At 42.9% G+C, this 12912-nt stretch overlaps 1 protein-coding gene across 1 annotated transcript in view; it reads left to right on the top strand.

The window, feature by feature from the left end:
* Positions 1 to 11843, top strand: part of cacna1c (calcium channel, voltage-dependent, L type, alpha 1C subunit) — a gene marked incomplete at both ends in the record, with an annotated part of 156889 nt that extends 145046 nt beyond the window's left edge. Inside the window, 19 exons of the mRNA XM_083906641.1 lie at positions 1991 to 2128; positions 3389 to 3454; positions 3801 to 3892; positions 4494 to 4662; positions 4891 to 5018; positions 5127 to 5223; positions 5550 to 5652; positions 5811 to 5912; positions 5989 to 6116; positions 6321 to 6461; positions 7194 to 7558; positions 7801 to 7827; positions 9323 to 9451; positions 9546 to 9649; positions 9732 to 9829; positions 9915 to 10011; positions 10759 to 10867; positions 10987 to 11149; positions 11292 to 11843. Of these exons, the coding sequence (XP_083762767.1) occupies positions 1991 to 2128; positions 3389 to 3454; positions 3801 to 3892; positions 4494 to 4662; positions 4891 to 5018; positions 5127 to 5223; positions 5550 to 5652; positions 5811 to 5912; positions 5989 to 6116; positions 6321 to 6461; positions 7194 to 7558; positions 7801 to 7827; positions 9323 to 9451; positions 9546 to 9649; positions 9732 to 9829; positions 9915 to 10011; positions 10759 to 10867; positions 10987 to 11149; positions 11292 to 11843 (2808 nt within the window). The remainder of the gene's footprint in view (positions 1 to 1990; positions 2129 to 3388; positions 3455 to 3800; positions 3893 to 4493; positions 4663 to 4890; positions 5019 to 5126; positions 5224 to 5549; positions 5653 to 5810; positions 5913 to 5988; positions 6117 to 6320; positions 6462 to 7193; positions 7559 to 7800; positions 7828 to 9322; positions 9452 to 9545; positions 9650 to 9731; positions 9830 to 9914; positions 10012 to 10758; positions 10868 to 10986; positions 11150 to 11291) is intronic.
* Positions 11844 to 12912: the final 1069 nt, after the last annotated feature.

The raw sequence follows: 12912 nt of genomic DNA, 5'->3' as shown, positions 1-12912 counted from the left end.
TCTATCTATCTATCTATCTATCTATCTATCTATCTATCTATCTATCTATCTATCTGTGATTCAGTCTGTTTGTGTACAGTATGTCTCCCTTCTCTTTCTTTCTCTGTTACACCTACTGTCACTGTACCTCTCTTTATCACTGCCCTCACTCTGTCAATGGTGCAATGGCGCCCACTGTGGTCCAGTTGTGATATTACTTGTAGAACAGAATTTTATGACTTATTATTATTATTATGCCATGTCATTTTCCACACATCTGTCAATGGATTTTGAGACGACTCATGTCCTGAGTTACTTGTCAAGATTCCACTTCCACTTATTGTCACATTATAATAGAGTAATAATGATCAAATTTGAATTTCCCAAACCTTTATTTGTGTAAATGTTGGAGACAAAAAAAAAAATATTTTTGAAAAGTAACATACGATATCTGTTATCCCAAACTGCAGTTAGATGTGTGAAGAATGGCTGGTTCTTTTTGTAGGAGCACACTGTGTAATCACTGTGGGATTAACTTTAAGAATTTGTGGCTTCTTGGAAAAACTCACATGGCAAAACAGATTCAGAGGTCATGGCGTTGTTGATGTTGCATTTTTTGGGCCATGGCACTGTACTGGTTACATGTAAGGCCAGGAAGAAAAGAAAATACTGCATTTTCTTTTCTTCCTGGCCTCTTGTTTTTGGTTTATCTAGTGTTTGTGGTGTAATTGTGAATATAATGTAGTCTTGGTTTACACAGATCCTGATGTTGCCTTGGGTTTCTGCCTTTTTATCCCAGAGAATGAGGAGTGGTAGCATAAATAAATAAATCTGTATTAGTATAGCACTTGCATAAGATGGCTGAATATTTCATTATGGGGTTATTTCCAGTGGATGACGATTGAGACAACAGGCAGAATGTGTTAAACTTGTATTTCACCATGGTGGTTTAATTAGAAATGCTCAAAGTACACCGATCAATAGGTTTCTTCAACGCTTTGCTCGTTGCGATATAGATTCAGGATTAAAATAAAAACATTGCTGCCATGCAACAGTATCTACAAGGTCAAAGTAAAGTAGACGGAAGAGATTTGCACCTGGCAGGAGCTGCATGAGGCAAAAATATCTTTAACTACCTGAATATCTTCTTTGCACTGTTGCTCCTGGTGACACATTTCTTTTGTGACTGGCAATTAGCCTGTCTAAATGATTTAGTGAAACAGGAATTTGCCGCAAGGCTAGATCTTATTTTGGACCCCCTATCTGTTGTGAATTACCAGTGATTTATAAGAGTTTACCTCCATTATTTGCAGAGTTTTTGCAGAATATAGCTCAGTGAGAATTGTAGTCCACACTACTGGAATTTCCAAATACGGATACGATATGTTTAAAATGCTTTTATTTCACTGGTGCAATGATGATTTCACCTGTAATAGGACACAGGAAAATGATTATGACAGCAATGAGGTGAGGCAGAATGAAACGCAGAGTGTTGTGGTTTGAAGGACCAATAAAGTTAAATTGGTTCCTCGTGATGCTTTTTAGGGTTTGATGTTTAAGATCTTTAAAGAGATTGAATGTGATGCCGTGCAGTAACTTTAATCTGGTTTATTGCATGGTAGGAGACAGCCGATGGATGCTCAGGTCCTTTCCTTTTGTTGCCGAGTGTTTTTTTTCTGGAAGCCACAAACATAGGCATGATTGCCCGATTCTCTCCCAGATCTCTTGTGCCAGTTGATTTTGATGGGATTTTGTAGGACGCAGATTTCCGTTTATTAACTGAGTGTGTGTGTGTGTGTGTCTGTGTGTGTATGTATGTGTGTGTGTCCTGTATATTTACATCCACATGTATGTGTGGGTGGTAATATGCATTCAAATGGTTGTATGTCTGCGTTTATGCATGTGTTTGTATGATTATGTGTGCGTGTGTGTGTGTTTCCCTCCCTTGCCTATCTGCATGTGTCCTCATGCGTCCTGTGTTTTTCCAAAAAACACCAAACCCCACCAAAAGGGACTGCAGAACTCTGAAGAGAACGCCAGGATCTCCATCACCTTCTTCCGGCTGTTCCGCGTGATGAGGCTGGTGAAGCTGCTGTCTCGCGGGGAAGGGATTCGGACCCTGCTGTGGACCTTCATCAAATCCTTCCAAGTGAGGGGAGAACCGGACACAACATGCTAGAGCAGGGGGGGGTTGGGTTTGCACAGGACAGAAATAGCAGAGGGGGGATTAAAAAAAAAGCAGATCTTTAGTCCTCATGTCAGCCTGAATGGTCTTTGGATGCCATTGATCCCCCCAACAGTCCTTAATGGATTTTATGATCCAAATTTGGCTAAGTGATTTTAATGTTTATATGCCAGTCGCTGGTGTTTCATTTCATATTTCCAACAAGGTGATTATATGCACAATTAACCCCAGAATAGGCTCATTTAAATCTTCATAAATAGAAATTTAGTTGTAATTTCAGATAGTGTAAATCCAGCCTGGCCAAAGTCTCACAAGCTGCCTTTCTTTTCCTTGCTTCATCCCTCCTTGTCTCCACCTCCTTAATTGTTAAGAAAGTCAGCGGAATGGGACACAAGACATGTGTCGTCTGTGTTTACCTGTAGTGTAATGTTGAAGGAGGGAAAGACCGGGGGGGAAGGCGTGAGGTAACGGAGAGGTGGTTTGGGAGTCCTGCTGCAGATTCAGGGAGGGACTTATAGGGACATATCGTTGGGTAAATAGGCAGGAACTCAAAAACCTCCTCTTTCCTCATCCTAACTTCTCGTCTCACCTTTCTCCACATCTCCTTTGACTACTCTTCTCACTCTCAAATGACCTCTATCACTAACCCCTTAGTGCTCACCATTCCCTGTAGGCGGGTAAAGTGGTAGATAAGTTTCAAGAAGCACTCCACCAAAAATGAAATCATTTGATAGAGAGTTGCTGGGACGTGAAAAATAATCTGTTCTCTCTCTCTTGTGCTGGATAAGACGAGCCACTTCATGCAACAGTCATTGAAATTTCAAGCACAAACTCGTCGTTTGAATTTGTTCCTCTTTATCTCCATCATTGGGATACATACTTTACTTCATCATTTAATTGTCATGCTGTGGCTCTGCTCTTTCCGGCACAAGCAGTTTGTATTTTACTGAGGCGTTTCTCTCCTAAGTCAGATGATTTGTCTTGGACTGTTTTTGGTGTTGTGCCACACAGGACTGCAGATCGGTTCACTTTCATTTCATTAACAACCCAAATACTTTCACATATTTTTTTTTTGTAATTATTATTATTATTATTATGTCTTAAAAGCAACTGCAGATAAATTGCATGTGTGCGATTTGAATGAAAGTGAATGAACTCCAGCTCCCCCGGTGCATGATAACATCGTAGACGAACTGGTCTCTAATATGTCCCTTTCTTTCATAGGCTCTGCCATACGTAGCTCTTCTTATAGTGATGCTATTCTTCATATACGCTGTCATCGGAATGCAGGTAAGCAGTTGACTTGTTCTCTCTGTGTTTTCTCTTCTCTCTCCATCTCTTTTTTCTTTAGCAAAGCCTTTTGTGCTGTGTTTGTCTTCGCGGAGTCGTCCTGCTTTTCACCACTTTTCTTCCCTCCTCTCAAGCTGTTGCCACCTAGTGACTGTCTGTTGTCGTCGTCGTCTCCTCCCTACTTTCCTCTACGTGTTGTTATAGTTGATGTTATTGATGATGAGCGGGAGACACTTTGATTTGATTTGGCCAGGGACAGCTGGCCTTTAATTCTGATTGACTTCCTCTTGTCAACGCTGACATCATATCGCTGTGTGCTGTGACTACTTACTTCCCTCCTGTGCAGATGTTTGGTAAGATAGCACTGCGGGACCACACGCAGATCAACAGGAACAACAATTTCCAGACGTTCCCTCAGGCCGTGCTGCTGCTCTTCAGGTGAGGAAGATTACTACACGACTGCCCTTTATTCTCCTAATTAGTGACAGTCATTTAATTGATTTTTATTGCATTTCGCACTATTATTCTCCTCTTTTCCATTATTAAATAATTCATGTGTTGCCAAAATCGGTAACAATAACTTGGATCTCCTGAATGTTCTTGTTCTTTCTTGTTCTGACAGCCATGGATTAATTAAATGCCAGAATATCTGTCAATGTCAAGCCTTAACTCCAGTTGACTCAGAGAAAATGTTGTGTCAGTTTGCACTACACGATCATGTCACTGCCAAGGTATTGCTTTTTATGCTGTTTCACACAATCTAATGCTTTTATCTGTGTATGTCTCTCTCCTTTTGTTTTCACACCTGTGTGCTTGTGTGTGTGTCACTTTATGCTTTTATGCTTACGCGTATATGTTTACGTACGTGCTTATGCATAAATGCACATGTGACTCCATACTGGTGCACATGTGCACACGTGTATCTCTATGCATGACGTGTGCCTCTGTGTTTTGTTGGCGTACCTATATCCGTGTATCCTTGCATGCATATTTGCGTTGTGTGTGTGTGTGTGTGTGTGTGTGTGTGTGTGTCTGTCAGATGTGCAACAGGTGAAGCGTGGCAGGAGATCATGCTGGCGTGCTCACCCCATCGTCCCATCCCATGTGAGAAGGGATCGACGAATGAGAACAGCACAACCAACGAGGACTGTGGCAGCCAGTTTGCAATCATTTACTTTGTCAGCTTCTACATGCTCTGTGCCTTCCTGGTGAGTACAGACACGGAATTAGACAGACATAGATTTTTAATTTTCCTGTTCTCAAGCAGAGAAACAGAGAGTTTGATTAATGTCAAACAATTACACTGGATAAATTGAAGATTCTTCCACGTCTGCCTAATTTGGCTTCTCACAAAGGCTCTAAACAAAAAATAACACTCCTTAAATTAGTATAAATTGGTAGTTTAGAGTCTGACTGACTGTTGATGTTGTCCCCAGATCATCAACCTGTTTGTGGCCGTCATCATGGACAACTTTGATTACCTGACGCGTGACTGGTCGATCCTGGGGCCGCATCATCTGGACGAATTCAAAAGAATCTGGGCTGAGTACGACCCAGAAGCTAAGTGAGTTTACTGACAATGACGGCGTCTGTGAGCAGAATAAAGACACTGTGATCAGCAGTCGTTGTGGAGAGAATTTCTGTCCTGTGACATACTGTGCTTCATATTTAGGGGGAGGATAAAGCACCTCGATGTGGTGACTCTGCTGCGGAGAATCCAGCCTCCCCTTGGCTTTGGAAAGCTTTGTCCGCACAGGGTGGCTTGCAAGGTAAACACACACACACAGAGACACACATGTGGCTAAACATGGTCTAAGTATAATTGGATTCTTGTCACTATCTATCTATCTATCTATCTATCTATCTATCTATCTATCTATCTATCTATCTATCTATCTATCTATCTATCTATCTATCTATCTATCTATCTATCTATCTATCGTTTGCTAGCAAGTTTTCATTTTAGCTAGCAAACTCTATCAATCCATCTATCTATCCCTCTATCTATCCATCTATCTTTTAACTGGCAAGTTTTCAGATCAAACATGTATGAAACGGAGGATGATTTTGTGTGCGTCTGTTTTATCTCATGTAGCGTCTGGTGTCAATGAACATGCCTCTGAACAGCGATGGAACAGTGATGTTCAATGCCACACTGTTTGCCCTGGTCAGAACCGCACTCAGGATTAAGACTGAAGGTAAACAGACACATGACATTTATACTGTACAGATAGATGACACGTCAACCTCCTCCCACCTTACAATAGTATAAAATAAAACCCTGATATCTAATTATCAATAACCACTTTACAACATTCCTCGCGACTTTAAATTCCTACATTGTTCATATGTTCAGGCAACCTAGAGCAAGCCAATGAGGAACTGAGGGCAATCGTGAAGAAGATATGGAAGAGAACCAGCATGAAACTCTTAGATCAAGTAGTGCCTCCTGCTGGTGGTACGTATACTGAATATCACAACAAAAACAAACTGTTTTAAACGTAAGCATCTTAAATAAATGTGCTTTCTTGCAGATGATGAGGTCACTGTCGGGAAGTTCTACGCTACCTTCCTCATCCAAGAGTATTTCCGCAAGTTTAAGAAGAGGAAAGAACAAGGGCTGGTGGCCAAGGTGCCTCCCAAAACTGCCCTCTCTCTGCAGGTACACAAACTCTTTAGGCTGTGGTTACAGAATTGTGGAAGAACTATTTGAGGGAATAAAGTAGAACAAGAAACTTAAGTATTTTGTGTGAGCACAGCCACTGATGCTTTGTTTTCGGGGGTTATGACAGAACAATAAAGCCATCGGTCTCTGTTATTCCAAGATAAGTGCAACACAGTGTGGTTATTTGTCTTATCTCTGTAGGCGGGCCTGCGGACGTTGCATGATATTGGTCCAGAGATTCGGAGGGCCATCTCTGGAGACCTGACTGTGGAGGAGGAGATGGATAAAGGTCTGAAGGAGCCCGTGTCGGCCGCATCTGAGGACGATATCTTCAGGGTAAAGGTTGGATACACACACCCTCACTCACTCTCCAGAGAGAAACAGAGAGGGAGAGCGAGATGATTGCCGCTCCAGCTTGAAGCCACATTACTGCTCCATGCACATACATGTACATGCTTGCATGTGTTCAGATCAAAACCACATTAATTTGCCACCACATAGCTTGGCTACCAATCACAGCAGATTCTGAACTTGAATGTTTGCTCTTCTGGGTTTTAAATCATTCACTGACAAAATAAATCAATGGCATTAACACAACAACCATCATTTCAGTCACACATACACATATAGAGTCTTCTACTCTTTCGCTGAGAGGTAAGGTGAGGTAAGCTAGTTACATGCCTTCCATTTCACCATCATTGCAAAATAGGAGCAATACTCATATTATTGCTCCTATTTTGTTAGAAGCCGGACTTTCTTACAATTACTTTTTTATATGAGACAAACTGAAATACTTTTGAGTTGCAGTAGCAAACAGAATTGGATATAACATTAAATCATTCCGATGGTAACTGGTCAATATCAGCAATGTGGAGGTTTTATACCAATTAATTCAGTTTCATTAGTCTGCTTCTACGCCAAGGAACCAAGGATTCCCCATCATGGCTAATTTAAAGCTTGCTGCGAGCAGTGCGTGTGACAGTAGGAATTCTGACTTAGGATATAATTTTATCCCGTGTTCTTCCTCTCCTCTCCTTTTTTAAATGTTTTCCCCTTTCTCCTCTCATTCCTCAGCGGACGGGTGGGTTATTTGGCAACCACGTCAACTACTACAACCAGAGCGACGGCCGCGCGTCTTTCCCGCAGTCCTTCACTACCCAGCGTCCTTTGCATATCAGCCAGAAGGGCTCACCTTGCGAAGGCGAAAGCCCGTCCCACGAGAAGCTTATGGACTCGACCACCTTCACCCCTTCCTCTTACTCGTCGTCAGGCTCAAATGCCAACATTAACAATGCCAACAACACTGGCATGGTCGGGGTTACGACCCAGGGCATCAGCCGATTCCCGAGTCCGACTATAAGCACTGTGGACGGGCACACAGGACAGCCACTCACCCCCATCCTGCTGCCAAGATCTGCATGGTGCTTTCCTCCAAAGAGGTGAGTGCAGCCAAGAGGACAGGGTTGCATGTCACTGAGTGTCAAGATATTCTTTTATATGAGTCGTATTTTGAAGTTTTATATTAAACTAACCTTTTTCTTTCAGTTTTCCTAAACCGTCATATTTAACTAACATAAAACATCAAATTTCAGTCTGGGCCAGATTTGGTTTCGTCTTTTTCCTTCACTTTCTTTCCCCTTCCTTTTCTCTTTTCCTGTCTTTTGGTTCTGGTGGCAAGCAGGACGTTTTTTTATGACAACCTCATGCGGTATGTTGCCAGGGAAATTAAAGAAAGAGAGAGTGTGTGTGTGCATGCGTGTATGTTAGTCTGCTAAGTGAGTGTAAAAAGGTTTCATAATGCCTAATAAATCTATTGGGGTGTTACAGTTACACTTGTTGCTGCGCACATAATGTTTTAGTTGCTATAGCTGCTACTACTGTATATTATCTGCTACCAAATCCACAGTAAGTCTGTTTGGTGCAACGTGACCAAACATTTGCTCTCTGTGCTCCTGTGCTTTATTGCAGTTTAAGGCAGGTCTGGGTTAGACAGAATGTTAATAGTAAAATGGTTGTATCGTACAAGTTCCTTGGGTTGCTCTGCTTCTCTTAGTTTGTTTATGATTTTATGAAATTTGTCTTTACTTGGGTCGACTTTTGCCTGTTAAAATATGGTATGACAGCCTTAATTGCAGCCAAGGTATGTGCATATTATGACGCACATAGTGATTTTAGTTTCAATCAGAAACACTATTCTAACCCAGAGTTTGCTGTGGAGCCCTGAAATAGGTGCGGATTAAAGGGGCATCTTGACATTTGGACACTTGATTTTTCATTCCCAGGTTGTTCATATGACAGTCGATTTTTACAGTATCTGTCGAAGAGAAAGCATTCAAAAAGTTAGTTGTCTTTATGTTTAGCAATAAAAAATTTAACATGAACCTACGTAGTTATTAATCTGAAGAAGAAAAACAATACAAATGTCAGAATGTCTCCAAGCTTAAGTCTGAAGTATGAAAAAGATGTTGACAGAGAGTGTGACATGACATCTTTTGAATACAAAGAAAATCTTATTTATAGATTATACAGATTATATGGAGGAGTTCAGCAATAAAGAACACATTTTATTTTCTTTAGTTTTCAGCAAAGAAGGTTAATTTCATTGTGTTTCACCTCGTCCATGAGATTAGCAGAAAAAACATAATCTGATTCTCGAACTTTATTGGCATTCTTTTTAAATAATGACAGAAGGGTAGTCCAGCAACATTAAAATACTGCACAATCTCAATCTCTGGATTAGTTCATAACATGATCTGCTATAAGGTTGACAGGATCTTGTCTGTTTCTTATCTTTGTTTTGGAAAGATGTCTGCTCCTCTGTCACACGATCAGTTTGTCATACTCCAGGTGTTGCCTTCGATGCTTCTTACCATATTTGCTTTGACAGAGAAAAAAAAATAGCTCTATTTGCCTCCTGCTTTTCCTCCTTTTCCTTTAGTCTCTTCTTCTCCGTCATGCTCATTCCTTTTTCCTAAGCGCAATGGTTAAGCCTCATTTGGTATCTCAGTCTCCCCTTGTAAGCTCCCGAGTTTGTTTTCTTTTGCTAATCAGCTGCTTCTTTTTTTGTCTCTGTGTTTATGTTCACATTATGTCCGCATATTTGTCTACCTGTCGTTCTTGTACGTGGTCTGTGTTTATGTTCATTTTCTGTGTGTGTGTGTGTTTGTTTGCTTTTTGCGGTCGTGCGTTTGGTCGTTTCGTAGCTCGGACTCAAGCGACAGCCATCTGCCAATCATAAGACGAGGGGAGGAGTCGATGGAGGAGACGTACGACGAGAGCTATGTGGACGACAGGGAGTACCACGAGGATGACCACTCGCTCTCCTCTGACATGTACTGTTGACAAGAAAGCAAACGAATTTAGCATCCACAACATTGAAACATTTTGCCGTTAATTCGTGTGTGTGCTTCTTTGTGTTCACATTAGGCTAGTGTATCAAGATGAAACATGTAAGCAGTTGACTCCCATGGAGGAAGGAGACGAGGTAGACGACCGCAGGAGGAGAGTCTTCCTCTGCCCCACTTCTCTGGGTAAGTAAAGACACACATAGACGTCCTCTGTTCTCTCTGTTCAAGTGCCTATTTTTGACATAATTTGTGGTGTGGATGTCAGTGCGGAGATCATCCTTCCACCTGGAGTGTCTCAGGAGACAGTCGAGGCCAGACGTCTCCCAGAAGACGGCTGTACCCTTGCACCTTGTACATCATCAGGTAGGAGACACCTTTTATAATATAATGAATAAAATGACATTCACATGAACAGGTTGTAAATACAGCATGCTCTGTCCTCCTCTAGGCACTAGCAGTGGCAGGGTTGAGTCCTCTGCTAAGGAGGAGTCACTCGCCGACCCTCTTCAGTCGGCTGTGCTCTACGCCACCAGCCAGTCCCACAGGTAAACTGCATCCACAGTCACACACACACAATAGATGTGTGTATAAAGTAGACAGTCATTTGGTTACTAGGCAAATCCCATTATGAAGCCTTGAGAGTTGCAATTTGACCAGCGCCATGTCAGTTTTTGAAGCCGGACATTCACAGACACCAGCTGGTACCAAATCACACTGGTGTCTATTCCTCGGTGCTGTACTTTATCATTTACATTCCTCCAAATTGAAACATAATTTACGAAATTGGCATCATGTGGCTCATCTGTCCTACTATTGAAGCTTCACTTTTTACAGGGTGTCTGCACATCCTTAAAAAGTCTTAACTTTATGTTTCTAAAATGAAGGCCTTAAAATTACTTACATTCATTAAAAATGTTATATGCTGGTCTTAAATACATTACTCAAAGGCCTTACATTTTTCGAGGCAGGACTTTTTCATGTAAAAATTATATTTTTCTATCTATTGCATATAGTGTTTTCAGTCTTAAATTTCATTCAAGTTGGCATTAAAAAGGTCTTAAATTTGACTTGCTGAACCCTACAGATACCCTGTTTTAACACTTTTCAGACTGGAAGGCTGTGCTAATATTTAAAAACAGTTTATGGTCACACATTAAAGGCTAAAAATACACACATGATGCATGATATTTCTTATCAAGGACATGTTTTACTTAAGAGAAAATAATTGTGTTTTTTATGATATGGTGCAGCTTTGTCATTTGGTCTGTTCTTTTTTTAATTTTTTTTTTCAGCCCATAGCAGTGATGCCTCTTACCAGCGAGTGCCCTCTCTGAGGCTAGAGGGTTCTAACTCCCTTGAAAAGCTCAATACCAGCTTGCCCTCTGTCAACTGTGGGCCCTGGTAAGATGGAAGAACTTTTAAAGGGAACTTCTACAAGTCACAATGCAAGCCCCACGACACAGTTTGATTTATACTGCTGGCTCAACAGTGCTTTAATTAAAATAATTTATTGTCCCCAGGTACAGCGACAGTAACGGGAACAGCCGAGGGCCTAGTCCCACCCCGGGAGGCTCAGTGTCCAATCAAAGACCACCTCGGCCGGTGTCGCTAACAGTGCCCTCGCTACTGAGGAGAGACTCCAGCTCGCTGTCTCATGGCAGTGCGGGCAGTCTGGTGGAGGCGGTGAGTGTGTGTTCTTGTGCATGTGTGAACACGACGGAGCAAACACAAACTACTACCCTCTCACATAGTTCTATCTCCTTTTCCTTCCATATCCCACCCCCTTCCTCTTCCATTCCTCTTTTGCCCCCATTTCTCTGTCAAGGTGCTAATATCAGAGGGTTTGGGTCACTTCGCTCAGGACCCGTCATTCATCGAGGCGACCAAGGCCGAGTTGGCTGACGCCTGTGACATGACCATTGAGGAAATGGAGCAAGCCGCCAACAACCTCCTCAATGGCAACACCCCCACAAACACCACGTCCAGCACCTCCTCTAACTCACAGAACAGCCCCAATGGCAGCGTCCTTCTCCACACAGCAGCAGCAGCAACAGCAGCAGCAGCGACAGTGCACAGGGACCGAGCAGTCAGCTTGAGTCCCAGCGAGGGCGGGGGAGAGGCGGGAGGAAGCAGAAGCTCTGTCCATGGGCCGTCCTCAATGGAGGAACGGCAGGAGCTGCTAGCAGACGAGAGAGGACAAGAAGAGGAGGAGGAGGAGGATGAAGAAGAAGAGGAGGAGGAGGAGGTGGAGGAGGAAGTGGTGGTAGAGAGGGAGGAGGAGGAGGAGGAGCAACATAGAAGCTCAGTTGTAATTACGCGGCAGAGGAACAGCGGGCTGTTGGAGGACGAAGACATGGAGTGTGTGACGAGTTTGTAGGCATCAGCTCGATGGGTTTCAATCGGCTGACTGGCCCTTCTGACATCATCAGAGACTGACGCTTGTCAGCGCTGGGTAACGGCGCCCGCAGCTGGCTCTGTCTGTCCCCGCCTCTCTCACACACACACACACACACATACACACACTGTCTGCCTCTCTGCCAGACGTGACTGCTCTGGACAATGGCCGCCCAGTGACGCAATCTTACCACACCTGGTTCCAACTTTGTTGGTTTCTATGAGTTTGTACGTGTGTATGAATGTTTGCAGTAAAGTGAACCACACTATACTCTATACTCTCTGACTGTATGTGTGTGTGTGCGTGCGTGTGTGGATTCACCACACATGTTCGAGTGTGTCTCTAAAGTGCCTCACAGTTTTATCATGTCCTCAAAAACGATGAGCAGAAGAGTAGAGACAAGCAAAAAAAAAAAGACAAAGTGAAGGGAAAAGTAGGAAGGAGACAACAGAGGCGGGAAGTCCTTTTATGGATTTCCTGCAGTCTATAAAGTGTGTTTATGGCTTTCATTTCCTATGCCTACTTTGGTGTTGTGTTATCGATGTTTGTCTGGCCGCCATTAAGCCTGGTAGGGGACAGCAGACCAGTTTGTGGACGGGGGTCAGTTGAGGATTAAAATTGAACCACATCCACCTGTGGTCAACGTTCCAACTCCTCATTTCACTGATGATGAAGCGCTGTATTTGAGTAAAACAGAGGCGTGGAAAAGCCCCCGTTTGAAATGGAATTTCTCCTCCTCTTCCAAAGCTAAGGAACCCTGGAGCACAGCCTTGCCAGCCTGGGAATGGGATTAAAGTGACACACCACTCTAAACCAAGGGGAGGGGAAGGATTTGAGGGACGAACCAACAGCCACAACTGGGCCGTGAAAGCGGGGAAACACTCTCTGGTCAGCAGGAATCCACCCAGCTCTTCTTTTTTTTGTCGTTGTTGTTCACTGGTCAATAATTGAGAGACAAACTCACCTCATTAGTCACAAAGATCTAGCTCCACCTCCTCTGCTGCTTTTTCTTGTTTGGCCACGCCTGCTTCCTGCTGAAAACAGGAAATGG

Source organism: Microchirus variegatus, assembly GCF_963457635.1.
Source record: "Microchirus variegatus genome assembly, chromosome: 20".
NCBI lineage: Eukaryota > Metazoa > Chordata > Actinopteri > Pleuronectiformes > Soleidae > Microchirus > Microchirus variegatus.
The sequence above is the reverse complement of the archived record's forward strand: the minus strand, read 5'-3'. Positions and strand labels throughout refer to the sequence as shown.